The sequence below is a fragment of the Megascapheus bottae genome, chromosome 16, assembly GCF_031878675.1.
Source record: "Megascapheus bottae isolate mThoBot1 chromosome 16, mThoBot2.hap1, whole genome shotgun sequence".
Classification (NCBI taxonomy): domain Eukaryota; kingdom Metazoa; phylum Chordata; class Mammalia; order Rodentia; family Geomyidae; genus Megascapheus; species Megascapheus bottae.
The window spans coordinates 32,038,437-32,055,817 of record NC_143524.1 but is presented as its reverse complement, the minus strand read 5'-3'; the positions used below and the strand labels follow the sequence as shown (position 1 = coordinate 32,055,817).

Here is a 17,381-nt window from a genome sequence, read left to right as displayed (position 1 = left end):
AGGTATGAATTCAGTCTTTCCTCTTATGGAATTGTACATGCATTTGCCATAATTCTAACATAATATTGCATTTTGGTACTTCCCTATACTACCATGTTATAAAGACTCTCAAATGCTAAGACAGGTGTTATTCACTTGTACCCTCACTGTCTGAACACAGGGCCTAACATCCTAGCCGCCACTATGTAAATGAGTTCCTATATTGTACTTTGGCTCACTTCTCCCATTGTTACATGGGATACTATCTGTCAAAATGTTTTTACTTCCTAATTCTGTCATGCAACATATTTTAACCTTGTTCCTCTGTCTTCCTTAATTATATGAATTATAATTAAGCCAAATTAATTATCACTAATATGTAGGTTCCCACAAAGATACTTATTTGCATCTGGGAGTTATAACACATCCTACAGCAGGGCTCTGGGGCTCTGTAGAGTCTAGACTTGTGTGCACATCTTGAGAACCATTACTCACAAATCATACATCACAGAGCAGTGACTGAGCCCAGCAGGCGGACGGACGTAGACCCAAACTCTCTCCAAAGAAAACAGAGCCCATACTCATAATTGGAGTTCCAGTAAGTTAGGTAGAACTAACTTAGGTGATGAAATTCATTTTTTTATTCCATTGTTATTTCTTTAAAAGTCCCATATGCAGCGAGGTACCAGTGGTTGGCATCTATAATCCTAGCTACTCAAGTGGCTGAAATCTGAGTATCATGATTCAAAGACTGCCCAAGCTGGAAAGTCCATGAGAGGCTTATCTCCAATTAAGTACCAGAAGGCCGGAAGTGGAGCTATGGTTAAAGTGGTACAGCACTAGCTTTAATTTTACAAATCCACAGACAGAACCCAGGCCCTGAGTTAAGTCCCAGAACTAGCATGTGCACACGCGCATGCAAACACACACAAACACACACAGGCACACAGTCATATACAATCTATATGCCTATTTTTATCACTTACAGTATAAACTTCATAAAATTATGAAATTACAATGCATTGAAAAGATTCTAAACTAGGGCATCTGTGCTATCTCATATGGTGGCACATCTGGTCAGTGAGCCTTTGAAATGTGATCAGACTGAGTTCAGATATACTGTCTGTCAGTAAGAAAACGTACACTAGGCCAGGTGTGGTGGCTCACACCTGTAATCCTAGCTACCCAGGAGGCTGAGATCTGAGAATCAAGGTTCAAAGCCAGCCCGGGCACAAAAGGACCTGAGATTCTTATCTCCAATTAACTGCTAGAAAATGGGAAGTGGGGCTTGGCTCAAGGGTAGGATGGTAGCCTTGAGCTGAAGAGCTTTATTGTTTTAGTTTACAAAATGTTAAGAATATGAGAACTAAGAGATACCTTTTACTCATAACATCAAGCTCCCCAACTAATTTTTCTCAGAAAGACCTTTTTATCAGTTCAAATGCTGCTATCCCAAGGGTAGCAGTCAGCCTTTTATTATAGCTAAAGACAAGTAAAGGGACTGGGAGACTGTCCTAGTGGTACAGTGCAAATGGTGCTATGGCTCAAGTGGTAGAGCTCTAGACTTGAGAAAGTTTAAGGACAGTGCTTAGGCCCTGAGTTCTAAGCCCCAGGAGTGGCCAAAAAAAAAGACAAGTGGAATAGCCTGGAAAAAGTAACAGGACAGGGCAAGCTAATATGAGATATCCTCACCTCAACAGTCTGGGGAAGCACACATCTTCGAGGCCCATGGGGAACTCCCAACTGGCCGAAAGAGTTGGATCCACATGACAGAACTTGACCTCCTTCTGCAAAATGGAAGTTACATAGATTGCTGACATCTGTGCTAATGGGAAAGTGCTGAAGGCTAAGAGGTACAAAGCAGCGGAAAGGAGGCGGTAGAAATTCTGAGTTTGGAGACTTTCAGATCAAATTCCCTTCTTCTGTTCTACTAGGAATAAAAGCACTAGGCACTCAGCTGAGTAATTTGCATATATTTATTATTAGTATTAGTATTATGTAATGCCAGATTATCTGGGCAGAACTCTATACCCGGTGTCTAGTATTGGGATGGAAAGGAAAATACTTCCCACTTCTCATATTTCCCTGTTTTCTCCAGTTCTTTACCATATTCTTTGTCTACAAGGTAAGGGGTCACCTACTCAATTAGTAAGTCTGAGAAAAGGACAAGACAGAAACAGAGACAGAGATAGGAACAGAGATATAGAGATATAGATATATGGCTTGGTGACTTGCCCCTTATTGGACAAGTCTAGAGTTTGAAGAAAAATTTGGACTAAAGGAATATTATAACTACTTGGTTTCACAATTAATCCTCTTCTTCACTTTGACTTTATCAGTAAAAAGCTGAAAATTTCCATCTCCAACTGTGACTACTCTGTGCCTTTTTCATAATTGGTTATGAGAAGTAGAATGTTACCCACTGACTCCCTACAACCCTGACACAGGCTCACAATAAGCACTTCTTAAATGATAGCTATTGTTTTGGGTCATGGGATTTGAACTTGGGCCTAAGCACTGTCCCTAAGCTTCTTAGCTCAAGGCTAGCTAGCACTCTACCACCTGAGCCACAGTGCCACTTCCAGTTTTCTGTTGGGTAATTGGTAATATGAGTTTGTGGGATTTTCCATGCCCGGGCTGGCTTTGAAGTGTGATCCTCAGATGTCAACCTCCTGGGTAGCTAGGATTATAGGACTGAGCCACCAGCACCCGACTTGACAGCTATTGTTTAAATGCTATATAAAGATTATTTTTGCAGTGCTAATCTAACAGAGTCATGTTGAATAACCACTGTTATATATGCCTCGCCCCTGTTTAGATTCCAATAATTACTGCTAATTGAACACATATTATAGAACCCCTCTGCAGAAGAGGAATGGTGATACATAAAGGTTTTTTTGTTTTGTTTTGTTTTCTGGTACTGAGGCTTGAACTCAGGATCTAGGCACTATCCCTGAGCTTTTTTGTGCTCAAGGCTAGCACTCTACCACTTGAACCACTGCTCCACTTTCAGCTAATTGGAGATAAAAGTCCTACAGACTTTCCTGCCTGGTTTGGCTTTGAATAACAATCTTCAAATCTCAGCCCATTGAGTATCTAGGATTACAGATGTGAGCTACCGGTTTCTGGCATGAGGAGGGTTTTCAAGATGGGGTAAAAGTTCAAGAGGTAGACAATAGGGTCTTTTCCAGACACAGAGAAGACCACAAAGTTTTTATACTAGAAAGAAAAGTACAGGGCATAAGGAAAATAAGAGCCAAGGTAACAGAGATAAGTAGAGACATTATAGAAGACCATGTCTCAAAAAAAAAAAAAAGGATTTAACCTCTGTATGGGACAATCCAAAAGGGTTTAAGGTAGCTGTTCCAAAGAGCATTACCTACAAACCCTCTGACCATACTCCTGTACAATCTATTCTCACTCCTCCCTTCACAGAGACCAAATGGGTCTATTCAAATATATCCTTTTAAAAGGGGTAGGTGTCTAATTCAATGGCACAGCATTTGCCGAGTATGTGTGAAAATAAAAATAGAAAGAAAGATAAAAAGGGGGAAAAGGCTAGGCACGGTATCTCACGCCTATAATCCTAGTTACTCAGGAGGCTGAGATCTAAGGATCAATGTTCAAAGCCAGCCTGGATGCAAAAGGTCCTGAGACTCTTATTCCCAATTAACCTCTAGAAAACGATGGGAAGTAGGGTTTGGCTCAAGGATAGGGCGGTCGCCTGAAGCTGAAGAGCTCAGGGACAATACCCAGGCTGAGTTCAAGCCCCATGACCCACAAAAACATGGAGGGAGGGAGGCAGGCAATCCTCTCCTATTAAAGGTACCCTAGAACTTTCCTTGATGACCAGAAAGAACATCCATGATGCAGTTCATATCCAAAGATTTGTAGTGATTAAAAAAAATATCTAGCTGGCAAATATCACGTAACCCTTTTACTAATTACAATAAAAAACAACAACAACAACAAAAAAAAATATCTAGAAGTTACCTATGAGTATAATAGTAAAATCCCAGCCACAGGCTACTTGCTGGACAGGACAGCCAAGGAGGGATTTGCAGAAGGTAAAATACAGAACATCCTCTGTATGACCGAGACCCAACTGCCCATCTTTGTTCAGGCCACAAACGAAAAGCTCTCCTCCATCTGCAAAATAGAAAGATTTCAGTGACAGTGTGTCCAGGGAAAATGACAAGCTACCAAAGTGAACAAAAGGATATCTCTAATGATTTGGAGTGACAAATAACTTTTGCTCACCCAAATTAATGTTAATACCTCACCCATGTTAATGTGTCCTGGAGTCAAATGGGCCCAGGGCTTCCAATCTAATATCTAAATGAGAACTACAACGAGAGAGCCAACATTTATTTAACACTTAGAATGTGCCAGGTACTATTCTAAGAGCTCTACATGTGAGGCCAACTTAGCCTGTAGATACGGCGTCTAGAGCCCACAATTCTTTCAGAGGCCCAAGAGAATGGCTTCATTTTAAATTCTTTTAAAATGAGACCAAAAAATGAGACAAAATAATGAAATAATAATTCACACATAATTCTAAATCCAAATGGGGTGTGCTCATCTTCATTCCAATATATTTGTAAAATGTAATTTTGTGTGTGTGTGTGTGTGTGTGTGTGAACTCAAGAACTCATGTTTGCTAGACAGGTGCTCTACTACTAGAGCCATGCTTCTGGATATTTTTGCTTTAGTTATTTTTTATACAGGGTTTCATGCATTATGCCCAGGATGGCCTCAGACCACAATCCTCCTCTCCCTACTTCCCAAGTGGAAGGGAATAGAAATAAGAGCCACCAACCTCAGCATAATATATAACCTTCCATGTTTCCTTAGAGAAGAAAGATCTATGAAGATGAAATTACCAAGCACCCATAAAAATTAGAATACAGCCTAGTTAAGTCCCTAAATAGCCACTCAGTTATTATTCTCCCATAACAGATAATGAAACTGTGGCACAGAAAATTTATTTATCCACAGTCACATATATAGCTAAAAAAATTACAGAAACAGGATTTGAAACTAGGGAGTTCTGACTGTAGAGCTTATATTTTTATCCAAATGCAGGGCCCTCCTTTACAATACTAGAGCATATGTAGAACTTGGAGCCTTGTCTTACAGGGACTTGTTTCAAGGTTTTGGCTCTCAAGGAATACCCAATTTGATTTGCAATATGAAAGTTAAACAGCAATATACAGTACAGAACAGGATATATATATATATATATTGTAACTGTCCCTAATTTGCCTTATGACCTTATGTATTCAATGTTTCTCATTGGGCCTCATTTGTATAAAATGTGGGGATTGGGGATGTATCTAAAAGATGCCTGAAGTTCTAACTCTAACAATTAGCCCTCTCTAATGGCAATCTAGCTCTTTCTCAAATACATTCAATTCTGTAAAATAGGAAAGATTTAAGAGACAGCAATATAATATCCTAGGGAAAACGGTTTCCAGAAGAAAATGAGAGGATGGGCCAGGAGTTTGGCATTGTGGTAGAGTGCTTGCCTAGCATGCACGAAGACCAGGGTTCAATTCCTTGGTACCACATCCATAGAAAAAGCTAGAAGTGGTGCTGTGACTCAAGGAGTAGAGCACTAGCCTTGAAGAAAACCCAAGGACAGTGCTCAGGCCCTGAGTTTAAAAACAGAAAAAGAAAAGGAGAGGCTGTCTACTTTTCAAGAAAATTACCCGTGACAACCACAGAGTGGCCCCCTCCTCCCAGGATCTTCTTGATATGTTCAGGTTTACAGAAGTCCTTCAGTTGCTGGGGCAAAAGCACGTCTTCCTTATGACCGAGGCCAAGTTGTCCATAGCTATTTGCACCCTAGGGATAAAACAAGCCCAGGTAAAGATAAATGTGGCACCCACAACTGCCAGTGTCTATAAAACTGTCTCCCTCTCCCTCACCCTCACATGGTTCTCAGAGCCTACAACAGATGAGCTGAGCCTTCAGACTCATTCTTTTTGTCCTGCTATGACTGATTTTGGGAGTTTTTTGTTTTGTTTTTTGCAGGTTTTCTATTAGTACACATTAACTGTCCAAAAAGGGAGTTCATTGCTTACATGCATGTAATGTATTTGGGTTATATTCACCCTCCCTTATTACTCATAGGAAGCTGTTAAATGCAACCTTCGTTTGTGCCTGTCCCATCTTTCAAACATTATGATTTTCAGTTCAGAATTCTTTAATCTACTACTTATCCAATGATACTCTTCACTTCTCCCTTCCAAGATTCCAATCCCCACATCTTGCCTTTGAATGTTGCACTGAGTTCCTTCTGAAAGAGGTGAATTAGCTAAGGAGGCTAAAGGAAGAAATGAAAGGAAATAGAAACAAAGTGGGTTTGATTCCTCAGTACCACATACATAGAAAAAGCTGGAAGTGGAAGTGGTGCTGTGGCTCAAGTGGTAGAGCTCTAGCCTAGAGAAAGCCAAAGGACAGTGCTCAGGCCCTGAGTTCAAGATCAGGGACTGGCAAAAACGAAAAAAGGAAAAGTCCTTGAGATTCTTATCTCTAATTAACTAGCAAAAAGTCTCAAGTGGAAGTATGGCTCAAGCAGTAGAGTGCCAGTTTTGAATGAAAAAGCTCAGGGACGGTGCTCAGGTCCTGAGTTCAAGCCCTGATATTGTCCCCCCCACACACACACACACAAATTACAGTTTTAAAAAATAAAGCAAAATAATTCTGCAGTAAAAGTGGGTAGAGCTCATAAATAGCTTTACAGTCAGTATATTTTGAGCTTTCAGAATTTTTTATATTAATACTTAAAGATTAGAGACTATGGACCAGCAGGGAAGATAGTAACCGAATTTTAAAAATTCTTATCATTTCTTCAAATGTCTCTTCCAAGCTGATTTGTCCTGGAATAATAAATCTTTGAAAATCTAATTTGGGGAGACACATCAAATACAAACCATACAATTTTAACCAAAATTCTGTCTCCCACTGTGTGTTTCACAGTGACTCTAAGCTGCAAGGACTCCAAGATGGGACAGTAAGCCAGGCAGGGACACAGGTCTAGAGGTAACAGAAGGTCTAGGAGCAATGGAAGTTCCAAATGTCCGACATTTCTCTGCATAGTGACCAGTCACCTTTAATCCTCTTACCAAACACAGAGAAGGGCATTATCCCTCTATTTGACAAATGAGAAAACTAAAACCCACTTCCCATAGTTACATAGCTGCACGGGTGACCAGTCAGGTGCCCACTCCTTTCACTAGTACTTACTGTGGGGAGAATGACAGAAGGGATGACATTGATCAAGATGTTCATACTCACAAACTAACACACTGAATTAAAATCTCTTTGCACAACTACTTGAGGATATTTTTTTAAGAACAGATTTGTCTACCTCATAAAGAAATGGTCCAACACACACAAAAGAAAAAAAGAACAAAGAGAAAATTCTTTAGGAAGAACTAGTTCAGAGACTAAGCTATATGTCCCTCTCTAAAGTAGCAGTTACCTTATTACTTGATTCCCTTTCTTGGCTTTGTTTTTCTTTGTCTAACTCCTTGACAGTACAGTTTTCTTTGTTTACTGACTTTTTGGCTGACTCCAAAACTTCGTTTTGCTTTTTGCTCACTGCTATTCCCCCTGTATTGGAAACTGTGCTGGCCCAGAAAAGATGTGCATACATTTACATGGGTTAGTAGATGTGAGACCATACAGGTCCCCACTTAGAAAAGAGCAAATGAAAGGCTGCTGCACAGTGTCAAGTAAAGTGTCCATGTACAGGAGTGACTCAGTCAGCCCTGAAATCTCTGTGGCTGCCCCATTACCAGGATTGAAGGCTGCTGAACATCTGAGGGAAAAGGAAGACATGAACACTCTGAGATCATTTTGTACAACCCATGAATGATGTTATAAATAGCCAGATGGCTCTTGGCAGAAAAAAAAGGTTTCTCATTCCTACTAGAACATGATTATTATTTGAAGACATAGCTTTTAAAGATGCTTCATTACATGGTAACTAAAGTTAAATGACAAGATCATAAGGTGGAGCCCTAATTCTATGTGACTGGTCTCCTTACAAGAAGGAGCTAACACACAGAGAAAAAGCTTACCTGAGGCCTTGATGAAACTAAAACTGCGGTGGCCTCAATCTTGGGCTTCTTGGTCAAGGACTGAGAAAATAAATTTCTATTGCTTCATCTGTTGGTCTGTTGCATTTTGTTATGACAGACCAAGCAGAGTGATAGACACAGAAATTATGCATCAGGAAGAACACACCATCCTGCCTCCAAGCACAGCAGGAAGGTATGGTTCAACTACCTTTCTGTTTCAGTACATTCTAGGACATATCTTCAAAGGTTTTTTCTATCAGATCTTTTGATGTCTGCACAGATTCATCTCCTGCCTGGAAAAAGTCAGAGATAGCACACACTCAAGCCCGAACTTCACCTCCAGCTCTAGTGTCACTTTAAAGAGCCAGACAGGCCACACTATGCTCTCTTCTGCCAAACTACAGGGTGACACTCAACAAGTACAAGGTATGCAATGATAACTACCCTTAAACAAAAATAGTACGTGCTTATTTTAATAGCAATACAGATTTACATTATCTTCTCCCAACACACACACATACACTGGCTGGTGTATTTCCCAAACATTACCGAGTGGCTGGACCCACAGGTACTCATTCACTCATTCTTTAGTCACAGAAAATTTGCTGGAGATCCACAAGATGTCGGGGACCAATCGATACAAGACGGGCTCAGTATCCACCAATGACGTTTACATGTAGCCAAGGAAACTGGCATTCACAAACCACACATGTCATTACAATTGTGGTATCTGCTATGAAGGAGCACAACCGCAGACACGTATGCCCTCCTTCCCCGTGCACGCCGGCTACGCGCTGCACAAAGCCTCTTCTCTCGCAGAGTCAAAGCGACCCCCAGCCCTGATCCCCACACCCCGCAGGACGGGCAAGATGTGATCACAGCACCCACAGCAGCAAATAGCAGCAGACAGGCAGGCTGTGCGCGCGGCCGGCCACGCACTGCAGGCCTCACGTCCTACGGCTGCTCCCAAGACTGGGGCGGCGCTGGAGAAAGGCCTCCATCCTCCCGGCGAGAGGAGGCGCGGACACAGGTGGCCCCCGCGGGCTCCGGGATCCTCCAATCCTCTCCCTCGGATGGGCCCTCCACGCTGTCTTCCCCGGCGTTCTCCCCGCCGAGGGGTCCCGTGGAGCGAGCGCTCTGCCGCAGAAGCAGAGTCCTCTCCGCAATGCCTCGGCCCCGCGGATCCAGACTCCACCGCCAGCCGAGCCTTCGCTCACCCTCCAAGACCCTTCCCTCCGCGCCCTTTCCAGCCCAGCCCAGGAGTCTCCAACCCGAGGCCCAAGTCCGCCCTCACACTCCCTCCCAGTCCCGATCCTCCCGTGTTAAGGCCCGGAGCTCCGGGGTCTTCGCGCCCCCAGTGCCTGCCCCAGTCCGGGGGCGGAGCCACGTACCCAGGAGAAGAGCGCGGCTGCGGCCGGAGCGGCCGCCGGGACGCACGGCTGGCAGTCCATGCGGGCCCGCTCCGCCTGCGCTTCCGGGAGGGGAAGCCACGGGCGGGGCGGGGCCTGACTGCCTCGGGGGCGGAGCCTCCGCTGAGAAGACCCAGAAGGGGGCGGGGCGGGGTCTGTGGTTGGGCGGGGCTCCTGAGAAGCTGTGAGTGACTGACGGGCGGGCGGCGCCCTAGGCTTCCAGGCACAGCCCAGAATTAATCCCAGCTAGGAGAGCTCGAAGTGGAATCAGTCTCCTAACAGCTGGCAGAAGGGTGACCCCGAGTGACCTCCGGGCCTGCTTGCTGCAGAGTCCGGACCAGAGGGGCCTATAGAGGGTTCATAGCTGTGTGCCCACCCACCTTCTCTTCCCACCCCTGCCTTCACTGGGCGCCAGACTACTGGGCCTAGTCCCTGCCTCTGCATTCTACTTTTAGTAATAATTCCTTCCTGGGGCACTGTGCTCAGTAGTCATCAGATCTTCCCCACATTTTTTTCCTCCTCAGTTTCTTAACCATGCAGAGGAGGTGGTCTCCACTAGATGGCAGAGGAAATTAAGTTCAGGCTGCTGGAGTTCTGCCCAGTATCTTAGAAGGAACCATCATGGCATGCTTTGGGTGGCTATTGCAGATCCGAGAGAGTATTTTGGCAGGCAGCTATGATGTCTTGCATGGCTGTGGCTGCCTCTACGCCTGGCACCAAACAGAGCTCACACCTCACCATGCTGGGAGGCTGATTTGCCTCGACTGTTGCTGGGGGCAGCCTCTTCAAGCCTCTGTGTGCCAGGCACAGGGCCTGCCCTAATTCTGATCATAAATAATGGATAGTTTTCATCCAGAAGAGATTCCCATATAAAATGGTTTTCATCAGATACTGTCTTACTGTTTGGGGGATTAAATAAATGTTGTTGTTGCTTTTTTTTTCCCTTGAAGAAAATGTGGCAATGCATACTGGGAAAATGGAATTAGGAACCAGGAATAGCCATGATAAAATCCACAGTCAATAGCCCTTGGCCTCTCTGCTAACACAGGCCACCAATCCTCACCAGGCATTATGCCTGGAGCCCAGAAGAAGTGTCTCAGAGGAGCTCCTACCCCTTGGTGTTTCTTCCCTGTTGGTGTCACTTGAGGGCAGCCTTGACCTTTATCTGAGATATCTTGGGATCATGAATGATTAAGAAAAGTGCAAACTTTTTTTTTTTTTTTTTTTTTGCCAGTCCTGGGCTTGAGCTCGGGCCTGAGCACTGTCCTTGGACTTTCTCAAGGCCAGAGCTCTACCACTTGAGCCTCAGCACCACTTCCAGTTTTTTCTATGTATGTGGTACCAAGGAATCGAACCTGGGTCTTTGTGCATGCTAGGCAAGCACTCTACCACTAGGCCAAACTCTCAGCCCCGAAAAGTGCAAACTTTAGAGAAGCAAAGCAGATATTCATTCTCTGAAAATATACAGGAAGTATGTCATGTTTGTTTGCTGACTTGTTGTTCTTTTATAAATTTGCTTTTTATTTTTATTTTTGCCTGTCCTGGGGCTTTGTCTAGGCCCTGTCCCTAAGCCTCTTTGTGCTCAACCCTAGCACTCTACGCTTGAACCACAGCTTCATGTCCAGCTTTTTCTGAGTAGTTTATTGGAGATAAAAGTCTCACAGACTTTCCTGCCCAGGCTGGCTTCAAATCTCAATCCTCAGATCTCAGCCACCTAAATAGACAGAATTACAGGCATGAGCTACAGGCATCAGGCTTACTGTTGCTCTCCTAACTATTCCTTTTGAGCATGTGTAATGAGATGTAAAAATGGAATCTTTCCTCTGTGTTTAGCAGAATCTTGAAGGCTGTAAATGCCAATAACTCACATTATAAAGAACAGTGAGAGACAAACAAACCAGGACACTTGTAAATTAAGTATGTAGAAACCAGAACAAGACTTTCAGTGGATGGAATTGGTTAGAGAGGCTGCAAGAGAATAGGCTCTGTGGCCACAGTTGTCTGTATGATGTAAGTCCCACCCATCTCAGGAAAGGTGTATCAGCTACTTCCAGAGTTGGGCCTCAGCAGGGTACTGTTCAGGTCACACTGAGAAATCCAGTGGCTCACTATGAGCAAATAAACTGTTCAAATGAGTGAACAAAGAAAATGGTGCTTTGTGGAAGTCTTTCACATCCATATTCTTTAAGAACAAGAATGAGCATCTGAACATTTTCCCCAGCATGAGAATATTGACAGAATTATATTCTCAACCCTTCTCCACTTAAATTTCTGAAAGGGTAAAATGGCAGCCACAGGAGTGATACCCTAGTTCCCCAGAAGGTAGTGTACATGAATTCTATAGCCCAGTCAGTGCATACATTTATCCACATCAAGAAATCCTGAGAAATCAAGTGGCAAGTTCTTTCAGGACACCCATGAGAGTGGGAGTCAGCAAGTAGGAAAGCTCTGATGCCAACTCACAACACTACTGGACCAAAAAACAGAATGTATCTACCCTTACCATTTTTTACCCCACTAGCTACTACTCCCCCAATCCTGGAGGAGTTAGGCATCCCAGTCAGTGGAGAAGGGGGAATAGAGGTAGAGATGCTAATGAACTCTTTTCTCAGTTCTAAAGAAAGAAGACTAACCTTAAATTTGGATATTTTAGATTTCTACACAGCAATGAACTTTCTTTTGTTGTGCTGGAGATCTAACCCAGAGCTTTGCACATGCTAGACAAGTGCTCTCCTAATGAGCTATATCCCCATGCCTGGGGTTTTTTAATGAGATAGGCAGACACACAGACAGACAGACAGACACAGAGACAGAAAGAGAGGGAGGGAGAGATGGATGGAAGGATGGAGGGAGGGAGAGAAGGAAGGAGAAAAGGAGGAGGAAGAGTAAATAACAAAGGTTGGACTTCACCCAAAGAAGCCAAAAACTATCTACAGAACCAGTTTTTAAGAGAGAGTCTTGGATACAATTGCTTTCTGATTTCACTCTTTGAATGCACATTCAGTGATACTTTAGCTGACCTGTTAGGCTTTATCCATTCTCATAATTTCCTAGAAGCCTTTGGAGGTTGCAACTGTCTCAACTATGTACACACCACAAATAAGCTCCTCCTAGCCCAGTCAAGTGGAAGTTCTTGAATGGAATTAAACTATTAGAGGGTATCACCTTCAGATGGCTTATCCCTCCTAAAGAGGAAAATGCAAAGTGTGGGGCCCACACAGATCCCATTTCTCTATCCTATAGAAAGCTTTCTTCCATCTGATGATTTTATTTGATCATCCCAATATATAAGTATCATTTGGATCATTATTTTGTAGCTAAAAAAAACTGACACTCAAGAAGTTAAGTTGGTGGAATACCAGGACTAGATTCCTGCCTTGGGTAAAGGAAGATTAACTAGCTGTCACCTAATTCTTTCATGAAAAACAACCAGAAAAGCTAGAGGTAATTTTTTTCCCCAAATCTGTTTTCAAGTCATTGGAAAGTTATCAAAGCAGCAAGAGCTTGAAAGGGCCTTGATCTGGAAACCAAGGAACTATATTTGCCCAACTTTTGTCCATAAGCACTTACTAACTAGCAAGCAATGCGTTAGAAAGTAAGAATTTAGGCTGAACCAGTAGACTGAGAATCAAAGTAGTAATTTTAATAATTTAATATGGACTGAGGATGAGGTGACGGAGAGGATAAGAAGTCCAGGTCCAGAAGGCAGAGTAGCCCTGGTTCACACTCAGCCCTAAAGGTTCTCTCTGTACCATAATACGCACGGTGTCTACTAGAAGCAAAGCTAACCTCTTCTGGAGGAGGAAGAAATCATCCAGAAGCTATGGGGAAATCTCTGGTTAGGAGCACAATAATAACCATAATTATAACATGTAGAAAAATGAAGTTCCTTTTTACAGAATCTCTTAGGACATAATGCTAATGCTGAGAGCTTAGCTTCTTCAGGAACATGACAGTGAGAATTTACTCAATGACTACTAGGTTCTAGGAGTGCTTGGTTCTATTGTTTCATAACCATAGGTTTTGTTTGTGTGTTTGTTTTTTGTTTTTTGCCAGTCCTGGGGCTTGAACTCAGGGCCTGGGCACTGTCCTTGTGCTTTCTCATGTCTAGAGCTCTACCACTTGAGCCACAGCACCACCTCCAGCTTTTTCTATATACGTGGTATCGAGGAATTGAACCCGGCAAGCACTCTTACCACTAGGCCAAAATCTCAGCCCGTTTTTTTTTAAATATAATTTAATTTTAATCTGGTATTTAATTTTTAAGAACTTATTACTGTTGATTTTTACATCATATTTTAAATTACAAGTTGAAAAAACAAGTGTTCAAGGAGGGAATCTCTATCAGCCCATTTTTTTAAGTATAAAAATCTGATGGGGGCCGGGAGTTTGGCCTAGTGGTTAAAGTGCTTGCCTAGCATGCGCGAAGACCCGGGTTCGATTCCTTGGTACCACATACATACCAAAAAGCCGGAAGTGGTGCTGAGGCTCAAGTGGTAGAGCTCTAGCCTTGAGAAAGTCCAAGGACAGTGCTCAGGCCCTGAGCTCAAGCCCAGGACTGGCAAAAAAAAAATCTGATGGATTTTAACTACTGAAATTGCTTATACAAATTCTAATGATCTTAATATATCCTGATGAAAAAATACTCACCGAGAATATGAAATTTGTGTTCATTTATTATCCAACTGAATGATCAATTTGCACATTACCAATGTACATTACATAAAAGGACTAAAGTAGATATCAGTTATCTTTATTCACTTCCTACACCTTACTATGTGGACTCTATTGTATATTCCTTTAAATAATGCCAGGATGGTTTTCATTTCTCTGCTATGGAAGTCAACTCTAAAAATGTACAATAATTCTGTAGAATTTTCTGTGTTGTTACTACTTGTAAAATTTAAATGCCAAAATAGGATGATGAAGCAATAGAGACATTTGCATGCCCTGTTTGGGGGCTTTCTTCAGAAGGTTAAGAGGATAGTGCAATGTCTTTGAGTAATGACTCACTGATAAATAATAGTAAACTAAACTTTTGGTTCAATTCTATTCTCATATTTGAGTAACTATTATCATATTTCTAGGTAATTTAAACACATGTATTTAAAATACATAAAAAATCTAAAACTTGGGACAGGAGCTTAGCCTAGTGGTAGAGTGCTTGCCTAGTATGCATGAAGCCGTGGGTTCAATTCCTTGGTACCACACACTCAGAAAGAGCCAGAAGTGGCACTGTGTTTCAAGTGGCAGAGTGTTAGCCTTGAGCAAAAAATGTCCAACGACAGTGCCCAGGCCCTGAGTTTAAGCCCCAGGACTGGACAAAAAAAAAAATCTAAAACTATCAAGGCTCCTGATATACCAAATATCACAGATACAGAGATCAGAATAAAGATCTGAAATCCATCATTAAATACTTCCATAGTAATGAAGTTGTGAATTATACAGTTGTGCTACTCTTTGCATTAATTTTAGTGTACCTTAGTCATAAAGTGATATTTTTGTGTGCTACTACAGTTGAGCTCCGGGCCGCTCAAGTGTTGTTTTGGTTCGTTTGTTTGTTTGTTTTTTAATACCATCATGTTGAAATTCAGTAACCTATTTTTCAGCATGATCAAAGTTTATGAAAATAACTGAAAGGGCTGGGAATTTGATCTAGTGGTAGAGTGCTTGCCTAGCATGCACGAAGACCCAGGTTCAATTCCTTGGTACCACAAACCTAGAAAAAAAAGCCAGAAGTGGTGCTGAGGCTCTAGTGGTAGAGTGCTAGCCTTGAGAAAGTCCAGGGACAATGCTCAGGCCCTGAGCTCAAGCCTAGGACTGGCAAAAAAAAAATAATAATAATAAAGAAAGAAAGAAAATAACTAGAATACCATTTGCCTTAGGCAAAATTATGATTTCCTAACAATTACCTTGCAGCAACAAAATTATAAACTAACCAATATATTTCAAATGATTACAGATTAGCTAATAACAAGTGCATTTATCATCAAATAAATACTGTTACTATTAAAATATACAAATGAAATACAGATCTCAAGTAACGTGAATTATTCTTTCAAATCCTATTTCCTAACAGAACATAAAATGAAATAAAACTTTTAAATTTTTCAAATAATTCCTTCTGGAGTCTTAAAAGGGGATTCAAAATTTTAGTGGTCTTTTGAAATAAAACATGTTAAATAGTATACAATTTGACTACTGATGTAAAAAAAACAAGGACAGAGTTTTAAAGCCGCTTATTAAAACTGGAAAACCAACAGAAATATAACCCTTAATATTCCATGATCAGAAATGAGATTTCACGGAGAGAAAGTCTATAGGATTTACTTCTAGAGATTCTGATACTCGGCAGGGCTTCCATATTGCACAACCTGTTCTATCTGAATGGTATCACATAAAGTTCTATACTATTATACTTATTTATGGGACATCTAGATGAAAATACTGAGCAAGTAGTTGGAATTAAGAATCAACACTCAAGAAAGATGTCAGGCTTAGAACTGCAAATATTGGAGTTACCCAAAATAAGAATTGAACTCCTGGGCATGGATGGTAATCCCCATAAAGAAATGGTGGAGAGATGAAGGCCAAAGACAGATGTTGAGAAACATCCTCATGAAGCAGGTGTGGGACAAAAGAGCCTCAGCATGTGTCTAAAGTCCAGCTTCACCTATTTTTTGAGACAAATGCCACTGCAGTTTGGATCTGGAATGGCATTCAGAGACCTGTGTGTTAAAAGGCTTAGTTCTGGGCTAGGATGTAGCTCAGCTGCAAAGCACTTGCCTAGCAAGTGCAATGTAAAAATAAAAATGAAAGGTTCTGTTCCCAACTTGTTACTATTGGGAGATAATTGGGCCTAGGAAAAGTTTCCCACTCACTGGGAGATCCTGTATGCATCTTTCTGTCTCTGTCTCTGTCTCACTTTCTTTCTTTCATAGTCTTTCTTACTTCCTTACCATGGGTGAATGGATTTTGCTCTACCACGTGCTCTCACCATAGGCCTACTGAACTACGGACTGAAACAGACAGCAAGGCCAACTGACCGTGGACTGGAACCTCCAAAAGTTTGAGGCGAATGAACCTTTCCAATTTAAATAAGTATATTACCTTAAGTATCTTATTACAGTAATAAAAGGCAAAACAACTGTTTATCCTAGCTGGCACTACATTAAAAATAATACTAATAATTTCCTTGAAATCCTCATGTATTTACAGGCTCCAATCCAAACGGTACTTCTTAACCTTTCTGACATCCCATTTCTTCTCCCTTTCCCTCACCCTCAACCTATTGTTTGTCTTTGTATTTAGGGCTTCACAGATTAGCTTGGAAATTAAGTGCTCATAACTATGTTTCCATCTTTTAGTTTGTGTTTCTCTCATTTGTTTTCATGTGCACTCTCACCTTGCCAACACTGCCTCTTGCTAACTTGAGGCCAATACTATAATAATTGGTACTACATTTTGAGTACAAGTCCTTGCAATTTCCCCCACCAAGTTCCCTTGGCCTCATGAATAAGACAGATCATCTAGAATCTAACCAGCATGATGCAATGTCACAGAAAGGAAAGAGTTTCAAGGAGAATAGTCACATGGGCAGGGCCTTTTTGTGCATACAAAACAAAATATGATATTTTTTTAAAACTTATACTCTTATCAACCCTTCCAGACTTAACTACATTTTTTAAAACACAGTCTTACTGTTGAGCTCTGGATCCTCCTGCTTCTCATTCCTGAATGCTGGGATTATAGGCAAGTGTCACCATATCAAGCTGACATTTATCTATTTCAGTTTTTTTCTCATTGATTTGGGGACTTGAACTCAGGGCCAGGTCACTGTCCCTGAACTCTTTTGCTCAAAACTAGCACTTTGTCTCTTTGAGCCACAGCTCCACTTCCATTT

At 41.8% G+C, this 17,381-nt stretch overlaps 1 protein-coding gene across 1 annotated transcript in view; it reads right to left on the bottom strand.

Annotated features, from left to right (window-relative positions):
- Positions 1-9,530, bottom strand: part of Sergef (secretion regulating guanine nucleotide exchange factor) — a 210,239-nt gene extending 200,709 nt beyond the window's left edge. Inside the window, exons 1-4 of the mRNA XM_090348044.1 lie at positions 9,461-9,530; positions 5,691-5,826; positions 3,973-4,128; positions 1,672-1,766 (exon numbers count right to left, since the gene is read on the bottom strand). Coding sequence (XP_090204170.1) covers positions 1,672-1,766; positions 3,973-4,128; positions 5,691-5,826; positions 9,461-9,520 — 447 coding nt within the window. The 5' untranslated portion in view covers positions 9,521-9,530. The remainder of the gene's footprint in view (positions 1-1,671; positions 1,767-3,972; positions 4,129-5,690; positions 5,827-9,460) is intronic.
- Positions 9,531-17,381: the final 7,851 nt, after the last annotated feature.